Source organism: Felis catus, chromosome D1 (assembly GCF_018350175.1).
Source record: "Felis catus isolate Fca126 chromosome D1, F.catus_Fca126_mat1.0, whole genome shotgun sequence".
NCBI classification, from domain to species: domain Eukaryota; kingdom Metazoa; phylum Chordata; class Mammalia; order Carnivora; family Felidae; genus Felis; species Felis catus.
Window position 1 is genome coordinate 7,359,027 of NC_058377.1, and position 18,277 is coordinate 7,377,303.

General features: G+C 38.9%; 1 protein-coding gene across 1 annotated transcript in view; it reads left to right on the forward strand.

Moving 5' to 3' along the window:
• Window positions 1–18,277, forward strand: part of DDX10 (DEAD-box helicase 10) — a 278,794-nt gene that overhangs the window by 162,737 nt on the left and 97,780 nt on the right. The window contains exon 16 of the mRNA XM_011286334.3: window positions 8,441–8,497. Coding sequence (XP_011284636.1) covers window positions 8,441–8,497 — 57 coding nt within the window. The remainder of the gene's footprint in view (window positions 1–8,440; window positions 8,498–18,277) is intronic.

The following is an 18,277-nucleotide window of genomic DNA, read 5'->3' on the forward strand; positions in this document are numbered from 1 at the left end:
CAGATCCTTATTTTCTCCCTTTGTTACAAGAAAGGTAAGTATACTATATGTAGATTGTTCTGCACATTTCCATCTTCAGTTACTTTTGTGCTTTTAAATAATTCATTTTCTTTGCACCATTGTTAAAAGTAGCATATGATATTTAAGCTATCGCTGTGATTATCTCGTGGCAAGGTTGAACAGAGCAGTTTGGGCTGACACAGCTGTGAGAGAAAGCACAAGAACTTCACATACTACTAGTTTCAAAGTCAGTACATTTCTAAAATAGATAGGGGTCTTTAACAGGAAGCCACAGCTGGTGATTTTGCACAGAATGGCTGTATTCTGCACACAGGTAACCCGTGGCATCCTTTCCATATCAGAAGTTGAAAATGTTGTGGAGCCTGAAAAAAGTGCAAGGAAATAACTAAAATAGTGTTCTGTCTGTTCAACTTGAATGTAAATGCTATCTGAATCAGATATGATTACTTTCTCGGTATTTGCATCAGTAGAAATTATTACTTACACAGATGTAAGTATTTGTGTATTAAATTAGAAGATTTCATGTTTGAGCACTTTAGACTTAGTAAGTTTATTATAATGGCATATTTAAGACAGTGCAGGTGCTCAGGTCAGCCATGCACCAGGCTGCCGTGGACTGCATTTCTGCCTCGAAGACACGGCAAGTTTGAACGTTTGGCTTATTTGGCAGGAAGAGTGTGATAAGGAGGAGTCCTTGCCTTTGAGCCCTAAGTCTGGCATTGCCTGGTCCGGGTGAGATTCCCAGTCACCAGTTTGGATTGCACTGTCTTGTTGTGTAAAGGGGGGAAATGGGAGTTCCTGCCAGATGGTCAGGGGGCCCCTCTGGCTCTGTGTGTATAGGGAGGATATGGGAATAAAAGTACCCCTTTTTGTTTGGAAAATGGAATTTTAATTGGTCATCTTTTCCTGCTGACAAGAAGGGTTTCTAGCTTGATGATAAGGCCTCCTTCTTATTTGCTTATTTTCCAGTGGTTACTAAAATATTATTTTAGAAATGAAACATATTATCAGTCCTGCACAGATTATTTTATCTTAATTGCCTTATCTGAATACATTATTGGTTTTGAAATCATATTTTTTTTTCCTAATTGAGTATATTACTTACTGTAATGACAATTCTTAGTTCTTCTAGCATAAGGTTTTACCTTGGGCAAATGTAATTATGTTTCCCTTGAAGTCGTCCCTCATAATTTTGTTATTTCTTTGGAAGAATACTGAGAAGAATTGTATGTCCCTAAAGAACTCTTGAAGTACTAACTTAGGGTCTGGGGATAACCTTTACTTACTTAAGATAGTAAGAAAGAGATGAAGAAACTTGACAAAAAATTGAGTAAGGATGTGCCTAAAAGAATCTTACATGTAAAAAGAAAACTCTACAAAATCTGTATTTTATTTATTTTATTTTTTATTTTTTTTAGAGAGAGGGAAAGAGTGTGAGCAGGGAAGGGGCAGAAGGAGAAGGGGAGAGGGAATCTTAGGCAGACTCCACACTTGGTGCGGAACTTGACACGGGGCTTGATCCCATGACCCTGGGATCACGACCTGAGCCGAAGTCATTAGTCGGATGCTTAATTGACTGAGCCACCCAGGTGCCCCACAAAATCTGTATTTTTAAAAATACCTGTCAATTTTAGGAGTTTTCATAATTTAGGAATGTTCTTTCAGCATGTTCACAATGTTTCATGATTATATTCTGGTTTAAAAGGGTAACATTTAATATCTGTGGGTTTTGTCTTAATGATTTTGAAGTAGTTGTTTGCTCCTGCTGTTTACAGTTACCAGCTTTGCCCCTGGTTTTGAATGTGCTCCCAGTCTCTGTGGTACCGGACTCTGCTGTTCATTGTCACCCTTCATGCTGACAGACCAATTCTTGACTCATATTTTCATCTACCAAACTCTGAAAGCTCTGTAATTTCTAAAAAAATTTTTTTTTCAACGTTTTTTATTTATTTTTGGGACAGAGAGAGACAGAGCATGAACGGGCGAGGGGCAGAGAGAGAGAGGGAGACACAGAATCGGAAACAGGCTCCAGGCTCCGAGCCATCAGCCCAGAGCCTGATGTGGGGCTCGAACTCCCGGACCGCGAGATCGTGACCTGGCTGAAGTCGGACGCTTAACCGACTGCGCCACCCAGGCGCCCCTGAAAGCTCTGTAATTTCTACTGTGGCTCAAGTAAATATCTCCTTTGTCCTAAAGGTTTAGAAGCTGAGCAACAAGAATTTTAGCTAGTTTATAACAAACAAAAGAGCTGGTACGGTGTCCCTGGGACTAAATTTAGCTTCCTGCTCCTGGAACTCTGAGCTGCCCGCTCTGTGGACGTCAGGGGACCTTGTGTAACTGCTCTGGTCACTGAGTCGGCAGCCTTATTTATCTTTGCTGAGTCTTCATTTTTTTTTTTTTTTTTTTTTTTTCTGAGACCATTCCAATCCTCACCTTTCCCTGGCGGCTCATAGGAAGCTGTACTTAACTAGGCCTGTTACTCTTTTCTGTGTTGAACCTTTTGAAACCACTCATCAGAAGTAAGATTATAGCAGGAGCTATAATTTTTTCATATTAGGCCATTAGTAAACTAGTATATCCTAAAGGCAAAACCAGTACATTTGCATGGAAACAACGTGTTTTCTTGCCATTCAGTCAGAACCCTCAAAGGTGGGCTGTGGATCAAGTCAGTGAAAGACGTCTTTTACTTGAATGGAGTGAAAATCTGCTTTGTGGTGTGTGTCATCATTCTTAGCTCTGGAAGATAACTTGTATTTAGGCTGATAATATCTGCTAGAACAGCTGGGAGTGGAGAGAAGCAATACATCATGAAGTTCTCTTTCATTCCCTGGAAATTTGCTTTGAGTGCTTTATCGGTTTCAGATTATAGGTTTAGATAACACAGCCATGCCAGGATGGGGCTTGGACTGCTTGCAAAGATGGTACTACTAGCATGAACGGAAGGTTAGAAAAGAGTTAAAGGGACCTTTTATTTATTATTTATTTAGTTATTTATCTATTTATATTTATTTTTATTTATTTATTTATTCATTTATTTTCAGTGTTTATTAATATTTTGAGAGAGACAGAGTGAGAGTTGGGGGAGGGCAGAGAGAGAGGGAGACACAGAATTCGAAGCAGGCTCCAGGCTCTGAGCTGTCAGCACAGGGCCCGACGCGGGATTCGAACTCACAAACTGCGAGATCATGACCTGAGCTGAAGTCGGACGCTTAACTGAGCCACCCAGGCACCCCAGGGACTTTTCAGGAAGTCTGTTTCATTTTTGTCTTTGTTGACACGGAATTGAGTTGCCATTGAGTCCACGTATCTAAAACATAAATGTATATGATATCAGGAAGGAGGGAAGCAATAATCAGGCATCTGCAGTGCTGTGCTTTGCATGTGTTATTGAATTAGTGCTAACAGTTAACTACTGAGAAAAGTGAGCTAGCTTCAAATTACAGATGATAAAATAGACTTAGAAGGAAGGATCAAGTAATTTTCCATGGTCCCATGAGTCACAAATGGCAGGCCTGGGACTCTTACCCCAAGGTCTTTGTTATTTTACAGACTCTTTTTTTAACTATTCGTTCTGTTTGAACTACCTTAAACCATCAGGCCTTCTCTCACAACAGCTAACTCTGAAACAGTGAATGAAAGGGTGAGAATAGGAGTGGAGGATTTTGAGGAAGAAATGACAAATAATGGAAATTGTTCATGTTTCCAGAGCAAGGCCATTGTTTTCAAATACATTAAGGAATAAAGTAAGCGTGGTGGTTAGTAGCTTAGTTTAGGACCCAATACTAATAATGTCTTTGCTTGAGTGTTCATTCAATATCTATATAATTACTAGCACCAGAGTCCATTTTTAAGTAATTGTGAGTCTAAGAGCCTAAGGCCTTGTCGAAGACTGGTCTGGCTCAGATGACCTTAAGAAATTTTACTGTTGTCAGCAATGTCATCATGAGAATACGGGACTAAACATCTGGTGCTTAATTCCAAATTGGACTTAATGAATAAAGCTTACTTTCAGGGGAGGAAAGGAGATCCTCTTTTTGTATATCCCCATCCCTTTTCCAGTTTCAGCCCTTCCTACTACCATCACAGCAAAGTGTACTATAAAAAAGGAGCCCTGGGGCGCCTGGGTGGCTTAGTCGGTTAAGTGTCCGACTTTGGCTCAGGTCATGATCTCCAAGTCCGTGAGTTCGAGCCCTGCGTCGGGCTCTGTGCTGACAGCTCAGAGCTTAGAGCCTGTTTCAGATTCTGTGTCTCCCTCTTTCTCTGACCCTCCCCCGTTCATGCTGTCTCTCTCTGTCTCAAAAATAAATAAACATTGAAAAAAATCTATTTAGAAAAGGAGCCAGCCTGTTACTGTGGAACCTTTCTGATTTAGAGATGTCTGCCTGAGAGGTTTCTCTTTATATTCCAAAGAGCTTATACCATTTTGTGATACTCAGTTCAGCAGCTTGATACATGGGCCCTCCTTCATATTCAGCATCCAAAATAAGACATTTAAGTACTCAAAATTGCATAGATCTCATCAACTGCGTGGCAAGTCTTTGAGCTGTTTATCATCTCTATTTTTTATTGTTGAAATAAAGTGGGATCATGTGATTTTTTTTTTCTAAACACCATATGATGTTTGAGAGGTGAGGTGGTGGTTGTTAGATTGATGGTTAATGGCTGGAGATTGTGGTTAAGGAACATGGACGGAGCTTGGTGCTAATGTAATCAATATGTCTGACAAGGCCAGGTCATAGACTAAAAAGACCAGGGGAACTAGACTGTTTGGCCAACCCTTAGAAGCTCACCATGGGGCTTCGCACATAGTAGCTCAGCAGATGTTTCCAGATATACTTACTTTTCTCCCTGTCTTCATATCCTTGTTGGAGTTGTTACAGATTTATATACGGAAGAGGGAACAGATCAGAGAACCTTGCTTTGTTCGGAGTCCCTGGGAAGGATTTAGGTTAACTGGGATTTTGTTGTTGGAGGGTAGGGGGTGTCTTCAGGGCCAGAAATCTTTGTAATCATTCTTTTATTCACTTCTGTTGAGCCAATTTTCTTCCCTGAAAAAGAGGTTCATGTAATACTGAAAGAAGGATAGATGTCTCCTGCTGCTCTCTCTGACAGCTGGGAAATTGATTCCTTACCAAACTGACACAGTCACCTGATACTCATTCAAATAGCTTATGCTTCCACTAGCTCCTGAGTTGTATTTCCAAATCTGTGAATTTCCAAGATTGCCATAGAATGAAATGATTTAAATAACGTAGTCCTGTCTGCTGATGAAATTCATACTTCATGGTATTTGCTTTTCTGGAAGCTAGGGATCTATAGTTTGTGAGAAGCCAGAAGAGGTATAATAACATCTGTAAAGAGGGTGTTTTGTACCTTGAAATGTGATTTTTCTGTTTTCCTATCCCTTGTGTATTTGGTTTCTATTATTGAATTTCACGCTCTTCTTACATTTAATCATTTGTAGGATGGTAAGACTAAAGATAAGATGTTGCCTTATTTTTGTGTGGCATAAAATAGCTTTTGCTACCAATGTGTCCTCAAAAATGAAATAGGAAAATAAAGGATTTGAAACATTTGAACCACAAAAAATTAAGAGAGAGGGAGAACCTCAATTGCTCAGTCTAATAAAATTTAATTATTTTATTAAAATAAAAGTCATTGTACTCCAACCTTTATCTTTTTGTCTTGTCATTTTTTAACATCTCTAAATCATATGTATATATTTTTAAAAAGAAATTTTTTCCTGCCTTAGTAAAGGAAAAAATGTACTTTCTTCTTATATCCGTTTCCTAAATTTTGGATTACCATAAATTCTACTTTCTGTTTTTTCCTCTGTTTGAAGACTGATGTTTACTCCTGCCTCTTTTCAGGTAGAGTGGTAATAGCTTTTTAAGATAAGAAGGAAAAGTTTTCTAATTTTCCTTATGTTTCACCGAGTATTGAAAGTTCTTTTTATTTATACTTAAGCTCCATGTCCTGCTCGTGGTCACTCCCTATTTTAAAGGTTTTGGATGTCCCTCATGCATCTGGGACTTGTGGTAGAAATGTTACAAGGAAAAATTAGCCCATTTGTATGCCCATGTGAATTCTGATGGCCAGGTAAAATTTGAAATTTATAATGTCCTTCCTTGACGATAATGAAGTAATACTGGAGTTCCTTAGCAGTGGAAAATTGTCAATATGTTCTTTTCTGCTAGATTAAAATGACTAGACAAAAAGGGCCAGAGTGGAAATTATGTTTACTTGAATAGAAAGGGTTTTTCCGATGTGAACATATTGAGGTTATTGTTTGGAACTTTGAAGTGCCATTTTCAGATCCTCTAATGCGTTGGGAGAAGGCCAGTTACTGAATAATTACAACAAAAATTTGTGTGACTGTTAAATGTGGTTAATTATCTTCTTTTTCCCCCTCTGCACAGAGACTGGCAAAAATTAATTCGATAATGTCCACAAAATGCTATTGGGGGGGGGGGATGCTATTAGGATGAAAAGACCCATACGGTAGCAGACCATTATTAATAAAAAAAGAAATGGAATATTTGTCTTAAACATGTTGATAAGACAAAAACACTATGCATCCACAAAACAAGTATGCTTTCTAATGGAGGGGAGAGTGGGGAGAGGTGTGCTGGAATTGAAGGAGGGAAGGGGGGGAAGTGTCCTGGGGTTGAGAGAGTGAGGATGTTGGCTCCTTAGACCTGGTTTTAGTCTAAGCTTCATCATTGGCTGGCTGTGTGATCCCAGATGTTACTTAATCACCTTGGTTCAGTTTTTTCATCTATGAAATGGAAAGAATAATACTTGCAAAGTTTTTTTAAATAGCTTAAAAAGTATGTGTAAAATGCCTAGTATACTGCTGTTTAATTCAGAGGTATTAGTGTTTGTAAGAAATACAATGTAATAATGGTGTGTTAATGGGCATATGTTTTTATAAAAGTTCAGTTTCATCACTCTCGTTATTTGATGTTTTGCACGCCTATATTTTATGTAGCTTTAGTTTTAAAATAAGTTTGAGCAGCATAGCACTTGAAAGTCACTGTGACCCTCAAAAACCCAGAAACTTCTTTTTGTAGGACATAGAACTGAAGTGTGTGTAAGAGAGAAGAGGGATGATATTACAGATACGTGCATCCACAAACTAGAGCCAACTCTCAAACTAAGCGTGATGATTAGTTGTTGTAAATCCTTTTCTTTAATATTATTTTGCTACTTTCATCTATTTTGTAGCCTGTTTTGTAGACAGAGACAGAGTGTGAGCACGTGAGGGGCAGAGAGAGAGGGAGACACAGACCCCGAAGCAGACTCCAGGCTCCGAGCTGTCAGCACAGAGCCGACACGGGGCTCGAACTCGTGAACCGTGGGATCATGACCTGATCCAAAGTCAGACACTTAACCGACTGAGCCACTCAGACTTCCCAAGACAAGCCTTTTTATTATTTTAACACTTTGTTTTTGAAGGGAAAAAGAGGTTTTTTTTATTTAAAAGAAAACTATTTTCAACTTTAGCTGGGTTGTTTTGTTTTGAATTTTAATATTGTGCATACTAATTTATTGTGCATACTAATTTTTTCCTTACTTTAAAAAATGTCAGTGTTGTGTTTTGTGCCTACTTACGATCATTGGAAAACTAATGGAGCAATTATAAAACAATATAATAACAAGCTTTGTAGGAATGAATTTCTGTTGTTATCTGTTTGAGAAAATGTAACCACTTTTCTGAGAACAGATTTCATATCCTTATAGATTTTGCTTTAGATAGAGGAAAAGGGAAATACCATGAATGCATTTTTTTCCTATTTATTCTTTTTTTTTTTTTTTCAACGTTTATTTATTTTTGGGACAGAGAGAGACAGAGCATGAATGGGGGAGGGGCAGAGAGAGAGGGAGACACAGAATCGGAAACAGGCTCCAGGCTCTGAGCCATCAGCCCAGAGCCCGACGCGGGGCTCGAACTCACGGACCGCAAGATCGTGACCTGGCTGAAGTCGGACGCTTAACCGACTGCGCCACCCAGGCGCCCCTTTCCTATTTATTCTAATAGCTGACATTGATTGTGTACCAGTTATACGTTGGACATGGTGCTAAGCACTTATGTATAGTATTTTATATAATTCTTAACACCAGTTTTAGGAAATGTGTGTTCCTGTTATCTTCATGTTTCAGTGAGAAAATGAGAGTTACAAAATGTAAATAAGTTGCCCCAGATTGCACAGCTAGCAGGTGGTAGAACTGTGGTCTGTCTCCACATCTTAATGATTATGATAACTTACGCCATTCCCATTGAGGGCATTCAGTAAGTATTTATTGAAAAATGAATGCCAGGTATCAGTTGGCTTTAAAAAAAAAAAGTCAAGAATGTGTAGTCTGATTTACATGTAATCAAAGTTTATATGCTGCTAATTCCCCCTTGTTCTTGTAGGAGAAAAGACTGAAGGAAAGGGAAGCCAGAAGAGAAGCCAGTAAGAGACAAGCAAAGGTAAGGATTGATATTTTTTATGAGAAAAATGTTGGTAACATTGAATGGGATTTAAATATTCTGCTTGTCCGTATGCATTTTTATATTTATCTGTATATCATGACGTTCAAATTGGATATAAGTCCATGTGTCCTTGTCATTTACTTTCTCCAATTATTTCTTTCCTCTGTGATGCAGGATGAAAAATGCATAAGATAATTTGTTTGCTGGCCTTTGCCCTACTGCTCCTGCCACCTTTTCCCATTCTATTTTGTGCCTATTAAATACGGGAGAAGGTTGGCTTTGTGGACCAAGCTTGGCAGGATTTTACACTCTGTCGTCTTTTGACCAGGCAGACAGCTGTGTGCACCCAGCTTCATAGTAGATGACTCTGAGAGCACTGATTGCTTCACTTCAACTCCTAGAAGCTAGGGGAGAGCACTCCGTATCGGGTACCTTTAGTGTATCCTATAAACAGCACAGTATTGCTTATGTACGTACCATTGTGAACACCATCCATGTGCAGCTATAGTTTTTATCTGGTGTGTTGGACACTGAGAATGGTTCAGCTTCTACATTCTGAGGTCATTGAGCACAGATGATTTGCTAGAACCAGGACCCGGTAACGTATGTTATTTCTCATGCCGTATCTCACTGTGCTATGCCTGACTAGCCATGATTTCCTCTGGGCAGTTAGCAAAGATCTGACTCCCTTGAGTAAGCCCATAATATTCTTTGTCATTTTTTCCATGCTGGCCATAGCACTTAGAGAGCAAGTCAGAGATGATAACTCATTTTATAGTTCTGAAGTGGGAAGCAATTACTCTGCAGAGTAAGATGAAAAGACTGTTTATATTCAGTATTAAATATCACTCTGTCTTCAGACGTGCCCGAAAACGAGAGCCATTGTGTGTGTGGCCTGACTGCGAAATCAGGTGGTGGATTCTGCATATGCTTTTAAAATGCAGACGTGAACTGTCACGGCATAGAAATTACATCTTAGGGGCTGTCGTGGGAAAAATTTAAATTTAAGAAGAAAACTTTAAATCTAACAAAAGCATTTGATATATATGAATATTGCATGTTCATCATAAAACTAAACTTACTTTATTTCACTGAGAAGCTCTCTTTTCTGCATATAAAATTGTGAAATGAAAGATGTAATCTGGAGCCAAAAGAAAGCTTGGTTACTGTATTTCCTTTGTGTGGATTCACACATATTCGTGTATATTACTAAAATGTTTTTGTTGTTGTTGTTGTTGTTGACAATGTGTGCTTCACCTGTTGTAGTGGTTTAAATCATAAGAAGTTGCTCTCACCTGTGGGCCTGCCTCTTGTGCCTCTTATTTTTTTGGGAGTTGGTGTATGCGTTTGGATTTGGTACTGTGCCAGCGGGGAACTAAGCATAAAGCTGGAAACACTGTCAGTTCAGTTTTTCTATTGGGGCAGTTCTCTAAAATGAACTCCTCCAGCTCAGCCCACCCTTCCACTTTCTACCCCCGTAAATGTTCATCATCTGTTTGTTTCCTGGCATGTGACAAGAAATGAAGACACCTCATTTCTGTCTGACCAGTAAGGCTCATCCTGGAAACAAACAGAAGAGGCTCTGTGGCCACCATGGCTCTGCTGCTCGGCCAGAAGTGCTCAGTAGACAGAGGGTATGCTTCACTCCCGCTCCGGGTGGTAGAACTGCCTCCCTTTCACGACCTCGACTGCGTGCTCCGAGGCAGCAGGCCTCCTGTAGGAGTGATTCTAGCAGAGGGGCAAGCGGCTGTTTGTAGCCAGGCCTCCAGCGTTCCCGTGAGACAGCAAGGGCTGGCAGCGGTGGCAGATTCAGGCTGACCGTCGGAGCCTGAGGAGTTAGCTTGGGTCAGCCTTTTTGTGCCCTGCTTCTTTTCAAATGAAAGCGGCAGGATGGAGATTCTCGTGGCTTTTCAGGTGCCCTTTGGAAATAGAACCAGAAGATCTAATTTAGAGAGACGGTGGAAAAAGGGGTGATGGCCCTATCTTCTGTAATGTCTAAGAAGAAATGCCTGGTGTGAATTACCAGATTTCCTTATTGTCTTTGTGTGTGTGCTTTAAATGATAGATGAGTCATTGTTAGAGTAGATTTTATCCCCTCTTGAGTATGTTTCCATGTAATCATTGTGTGACTTGTGGCTCTGTCTTCTGAGGCCCTTTGTTCAGCTTCAGGCTAGAGCATCTTTCAGTTACTCAGCCTGCAAGATATCTAGATGATGCCTTAGTGGTGAGAGGAAGTGGTATTCTCAGACCTACTGTACCAGGACGTGTAGTGTCACCTGGCCAGAGCTCTGTGAAGAGTCTGCAGGCCACTGACTGTGTGAGAAAGGGAGATGCCCATGGCTCTTTGTGCCTGGTTTTGCGCTCCATTTGGCAAATACCATGCCATACAAGGAGGAACATAGAAGACAGAATACGTATTTTTTTAACTGGCAAAAAAAAGCATTCAAGTGAAAATTAATGGATTTGTCTTTATTTCCCCAAAAGGTGAAAGCTTAATGATAATGTGTGGTTTCAGTTTTATAAATGATGGTTGGTGGTTCTCTCTTCCGACATAGAAAATATTACTAGGAAAAGTTGCTTGAAAGATGGAGTGCAGTGAAACCCAGTCGGAATGGACCTCTCAGCATTCTGATGGAACTCTTTGTTAAAAGACAGATGTACGACTTGCCTAGAAAATGTTATGTGCGGTGCCAAGAGTAGGAAAGAAACATGAACTTCAAACTCTTGAGGTTTTCTGGGAACCCAGTACTTAATGATTTGGAGTATGGAAGTGTTGTGAGTATCAAAACTTTGTTCAGCAGAGAAATATTTGAACTGCAAAATGGACTTTTTACTTTGACAGGATGTGTGTGTTCTTACAACTTAGAATTTTTAAGCTAAGAGATGAAACAGGCAGTTGTAGCAATGATCAATAGACCACATGTCTCTTGAGGTTCAGGGAGGTTCCATAATCCTGGAAATGCAGCCTCACCCCTTCCTTCAGCTTCCCTCCTCTTACTCTGATAGTCACAAGTGCTTGTACTAACCTCCAGTGTCTGCAGTGATTATGCAGAAACGTAAAGAAAAGAACAACAGTGCTGAAACTTGAAGAAATAGATCCCCGGAAATGTCTCTGTGCTATGCTGCTTTTGAAAAGAAAGTAGAATTTATTAAACAGAAGTATGAGGTTGATAAAACTGAACAATGACTATGAAGGAATAAAGAGTAGGAAATAGCTCACAGGCACTTAAACGATGGAAAGTTAGGTGTTGCTTGAGTATATTACACAGGCTTTGGTAGTTGTTATTTTTTAGGTGTGGGGAAAGTTCTATTAAAGTAACTAAAATGCCCTATGAGTGTGAAGTTTTAGACTAGTAAACTTTAGCTTAATTTTTCTCTAGTTTTTATTGCTTTTTTTTTTTTTTTTTAACTTTAGTGACCCTGGGACACTTTACTTATTTGCTTAACAAATAGTGGTCTTAGAAAACAGTTCTTTGGATACCTCAGGTGGTCTCAGTTAGTTCTTTGAGGACATAGGATGCAAAGAAATAGGAGTTGTATAACTTTAGAACATGAGTAGACCTGAGAGATGGTCTGGAGTGATTTTCTAATCTTTTGGTCTATAATTATCTTTTTTTTCTAGCCACTGATAGTTTCACATAGCAAAGCTGCATTTATTCACTTTGGTAGAACATTCTATTGTTTTTGCTTTGGATTGTCTTTTTATTTATGAAATATAATGATGATTTTAAGAATCATCATTTCTCGACAAAGTCAATCCTTCAAAATCTTTTTGGACTTTTCTTGGTTCATGACATTTAAGAGGATGGCCTCCACTGACCTGCTCCAGTAGTTTGAGTTTTAAGTAGTACATCGAATAGCCTAGGTGTCTGTTGGAGGTATGTGGGGCAGGACTCTGGGCTACCATTTTGACTTCAGTCAGAGTAGCTCCATGTTTTTCTTCATGTATACTAAGCTTTTATTTGAAATAATGGTTCTACTTAAATATATACTTAATATTTTAGCAGTACTCAAATAAATTAAGGCTAACAGCAAGTAAATGACTTACTCCCATCACTGGCTTCCTTGGTGGCAGAAATAGTATGTCTACTCAAGCTCTCTGGATCCTGTTACTGTTATTGCCCCATGCTGCTTCAGTATGTTACTCTTTACCCCTTTTATTTTATATTGTTTTTCTTTAAAAGAAACCTGATTTATATATGTGGGCTAATAGCTGTTCATAGAAAAGACTAATAGCAAATCCGATGAGTTAAGGTAGACCTCTGAACTGACACTAGAAGGTAGGCTGTTCCATTGTTGCTGGGTGACACCTGACATGTCGTTTCCCTTTCTGGCTTCTTCTCGCCACATATAAAATGAAGGGTGTATATGACATAGTCACTTTTAATCATGCTTACATTTTTGTGGTCCCATGTAATCTTGATCTGAGCCGAGATACCTAACAAAAATGTATGCGTTGTACTCACTGCAGTTCCTGATAGGGATCCACAGCCTTTCTCAACATTCGTGGATAACTCTTTTGTTTTCTCCCATGTCTTAAAGGATTATCTTTCCTTACAGAGCTACTAATACAAGTTAATAAATGTTGGTAATGGTCATTCCTAGGTCCTAAGCCTTTGTTCTTATTTCTTTTTGGTAGTGTTTTATTGACTGACACTAAATTAAAAATTTTGATTTTGGGGAAAATTTCTCCTCATTCTGTGTATTTCATATAAACCTTCCATCCACCACCCCCCTCCTTTTTTTTTTTTTTCCTGGCATTTCATAGTATTGAAGTCCATTTCTTTGTTTTTAATACAGTTAGAATTTCAAGGGCTTTAGAGGGTCAGTTTATTTTAAACCAAAGAACTTTTGATAAAATTAAAAACAAGATAATGGAAACATAAGTTTGTTTATAGTCCCAGTTCCCAGAGAAAGCAAAGGTCCTCTGTGAAAGTAAATTGCTCTCACATCTGAAGGGACTTGAACCTTTCTAGGGTGCCCTCTGCTGCTCTGATATAATCACTTATTTCATGGTGCCCTAAATGAGTCATTCTGTTTCTCTAGGCAAATTGCTCAAATAGTACCTTGTTTTAGTGCTATTATAAGACCCATTATGCTGTCCTTCTCCTTTTTAAATAAATAGCACTGATCTTTTAGATGACATGCTTTTTTCCCATTAATATCTACCTAAGTGAACAATGAATACCCAAGGAAGTTTAGCTTTTACTGTGATTCTAGTGTTGGTTTGGTTTGTGGGAATATTAATATAATGATTCTGTTCTTTTCACTCCCTTCCTTTTTCTCTCTTCCCCACCCCTCCCTACCTTTCCTTTCTCTTCTGTGTCTCTCTCTCTCTCTCTCTCTCTCTCTCTCTCTCTCTCTCTCTCTCTCTTTATTTCTCTGTCCTTCTTGGTAATGAAGAAGAAGGGATTACTAAATTTGAACTTTTAACTATCTTGGATCACTTGAGAGATAGTTTCAGTGTTTTGTCAGAGAATTGTTCTCTAGTCGTGAAGATTTAAAGTTAAGTATGGGAGAAAGAATCCTGCTGGCTATGATCTCTTCCACATGGTGAATACATGTGTTCTTTTAAGACTCAGCTTATGGGTTCTCCCTTTTATGCGGACTTTTCCGATCACCTCAGGTAAAATGGACTTCTGCTTTTATAACTTGCACTCCATTCTCCTGTATAAAGCATCCGATGGTTCATGGCACTTACTTGGATACATGTCTGTGTATGTGTCTTCCTGCTCTAAGTCTTGTTCATGGTGTCTCCATCACAGTGCTTGTTTCATGATGAGCTCTCGATAAATATTTGATGACTGACTGAATGGGTGAGTGAATGGCTTACTGGGATACAGGCACAAACTTAAAAATTCTTTTAAAATATTTTTTATTGCTATAAAATACACATAAGATTCACTATTTTAACCATCTTTAAGTGTAATGTTTGGCATCAATTGTATTCACACTGCTGTGCAACCACCACCAGTACCCATTTCTAGAACCTTCTCAGCCTGGATGAAAATCGATGCCCAGTAAACACTTACTCTCCATTCCCACCTGCCTATCCTCATCTCAGAATACAAACCTTTGAAGAGAAGACTCTTCTATTCCAAGTCATTATTTTTCATGTGAGGAAGTGAAGAGTTTTTATGAATAGGTGATTCTTCCGAGATCTTACAGTTAAATAACAACAAAACCTGGCCAGACCCCAGGTCTCTGGGTGCTTACGTGTGTGTTTTTCATTCTCCCTTAAAGTCCCTTCCCCCAGTATAACAATATAGGAAATAACAAAAAGCAGTGCATGTAGTTTAGAATTTTCTTAGATTTATTTAAGGTATCACAGGAATAAGGAAGTTATTGACACTATGCTCTCAGTCACAATCTCAACACTTTTTAAAGACTGAAACCCAAGTAATATTGAAAGTTTCAATAGCACCAGTGTTAAGTATATCAAGCAATTTTTATAAAGAATATCCCTTCTTTATCCTGTAGCATACCTAAGAATCGTAATAGGAACGTGAATTTGGGGTACAATTTTTGTGAACATTGTAAAGCATAACAGTAGTAGCTGCTGTCATTCATTGACTGCCTGCTATGTTACAAGTACTGTGATTAAATGCTCTTTGTGCATTACTGCTTTAATCTTCACAAATAGCACTGTGAGTTAACTGGTATTATTATCTTCATTTTGTAAATGAGGAAGTTGAGGCTTAGGATGTTTATGCAACTTTCTCAAGATCACATGGCTAGGATAATGGCAGAGCTTAGACTCCTGTCTACTTCACAGGACTTCAAAGCCTTAATACTTAAGCATTGGGCCATACGGTCACCTCATTTCCAAGGCAGTAAAGAGTATTCACATATGAGAATCTTAAAACCTAAAGCAGAAATTACACATAAACAGATTTCCTCATGAAATTGCTCTTAGTGTCTACATTTAGTTCATCTTACAGTAGGTACTAAGAAACAGACCAGTTAGATATATAATCATTGGCAGATACAGAATAGTGTTAATTTCCTATTAGTTTCTGTAAATCACCATAATCCCAGTAACAAAGTCTTTTCATGTGAATGAACTATTATGAAGTAGATTACCATTATTTTTGGCCATGCAGATCAGTTAAACATGCCATATTCTCCTTTACTTCTTTTATACAAATTTCCCCTCTCCATGGGATGTCCTCACCTTCGCTGCTTCTTCCTTCTAGGTACTGTTTCCTTTTTGAAGACTGTCCTGGGGCACCTGGGTGGCTCAGTCGATTGAGTGTCCGACTTCGGCTCAGGTCATGATCTCATGGTTCATGGGTTTGAACCCTGGATCAGGCTCTTTAGTGACAGCTCAGAGCCTGCAGCCTGCTTCAGATTCTGTATCCCTCTTTCGGTCCTCCTCCGCTGCTCACACTCTGTCCCTCTCTCTCTGTCAAAAATAAACATTAAAAAGATTGTTTTGAAGACTGTCCTGCCCCCTTCAGGCAGAGTTAGGCATTTCTTTCTGCCCTACTACCTTTTTGTACACTGTTTTGCCTTAATTCTTGGTGGTTTTGACTCTCATTGCTAACCTGTAAACTCTTTGAGATGAGGAATTGAGAGTTTTCCTAGTAGCTGGCAGGTAGTAAATGCTTATAAATATTTATTGAATATTTAAGGAAATGCAGGTATATTCATTCTTAAAGTTAGCATTTACATGCTAATGCTGTGTCAGTCATAGCCTTCTTGAAACACAGAGACTGGGGGCGCCTGGGTGGCGCAGTCGGTTAAGCGTCCGACTTCAGCCAGGTCACGATCTCGCGGTCCGTGAGTTCGAGCCCCGCGTCGGGCTCTGGGCTGACGGCTCGGAGCCTGGAGCCTGCTGATGATTCTGTGTCTCCCTCTCTCTCTGCCCCTCCCCCGTTCATGCTCTGTCTCTCTCTGTCTCAAAAATAAATAAACGTTAAAAAAAAAAAGTTGAAACACAGAGACTGTACCCATAGAAGAGAGTGGAGTTGCACTCTACTGATTTAAATTTTTGCCAGACTGAATGCACCCATGACACCCAGGGCTCTTCAGATTGCTGCTCCTTCCTTCCCCCTTCTCGTTTATTCATCACCACTACAAACAAATCCATTAACTTATACCAAGTTTATAGAACAGCAATTCTGGTACAGCTTCACTGTTGGCAGTGTCATGGTGAATATTGTATTTGGTGGTTGTGAACATGGGTTGCCTGAATAATTAGAACCTAATTCAAATGTGCTTAGACTGTTAGAGAGCTAGGACTCAGATGCAAGCCAGTCTCTACCTCCTGACTCATGACCACTGAGAGTTGTGCAGTGGGTGTTAAGATGAAGGGTGATCATAAACCCATCCTGTGCAAGCTGTGAACCTTGAGAAGAAGATCAAAAGTTTCAGACAAGTCAGACTTGTTGCTTTTAAACTTGCAATGCAATAAATAACAGGTTAATTCGAGACAGAATTTTAATGACTAATTCAGGTATTTCTTTTAATACTTTTTAAAGAACGTTGTTTCTTTTATAAAACTTGTAAAATAAAATGTTATAAGCAGATACAATTTTGGGAAAAATAGACTCAAAACACATTTGAATAAGGTGCCAGAAAAAGAGCTCGTGTGTTCGTGCGCGCGCTCTCTCTCTCTCTCTCTCTCTCTCTCTCTGTCTCTCTCTCTGACTTACACATACATATGTGTATATACATGTGTGGGTATATATGTGCATATGTATGTATACATATTATCCCTTTCTGTGTCTTGTAAATCATTGTATTATTAAATGCTGTGATGGACTCTGCTCATTTGGGTGGTCATTTAGCTCAATTCCAGTACATGAGGTCTTTGATTTCACATTGGACCAAAACAGAGTAGGTCAATCCCTGTGATGCCCTTTATACTCACTTGTGCTTTATTCTGCTTAATCACAAGTTAGAGATAATTTGACACTTACATATTTGAGTTAGTGGTTTATAGGAACATCTTCTCTAGCAGAACAAATTAACTTTATCTGAATCCTTGTAGTCAGTTGGTAATTGTGTGGTCATTAACACATACCCTACTTTGTAGAAACTCTTGTGAGCATGTGTACATGTATGTGTGGCCATTATGATTGTGGAAGCTGATGCTTAGAATCATCGACCTTTATTTTCATATGTATTACTACTCACTAATGATGTGCATGATAACTTTGATTGGCTGTTAATAAAACTACTACTATCTTTTGGGAGTTCATACTATCATAATTTCTTACAGTAAACAAATATCCCAAATTACTGGGGAAAGAAGTGCACGTGGGTCCTTTTCTCCTTTTTTGTTAAGATTTTGCTTTACAACTCAGAATCCTTTCATTTATATGAGAAACTGAGGACAGGTCTAGAGAATTACCATAAATCTTGATTTTAATGATTTTCCGAGTGTGGTATAAGAATCTGTGTGGGTTTTCCATGTTATCAGTAGAGATTTTTTCCAATTCTTATAAATTTCCAACATTGGCTATCCCAAGAATAAATTATATGTAATCTATATATTATATGATGCAGGTAACTTATTATATATAATTGTTTAACGTATGTAATATGTAATATAACTGATAAAAATACTTTTTTTTTTTAAGTTTATTTGTTTATTTTGAGAGGCAGAGACATTGCAAGTAGGGGAGGGGTAGTCAGGGGGAGAGAGAGAATCCCAAGCAGGCTCTGCGTTGTCAGCACAAAGCCTGATGCAGGGCTCGAACTCATGGACTGTTAACTCATTTGCTGAGCTGAAATCAAGAGTTAGACACTTAACAGACTGAGCCACCCAGG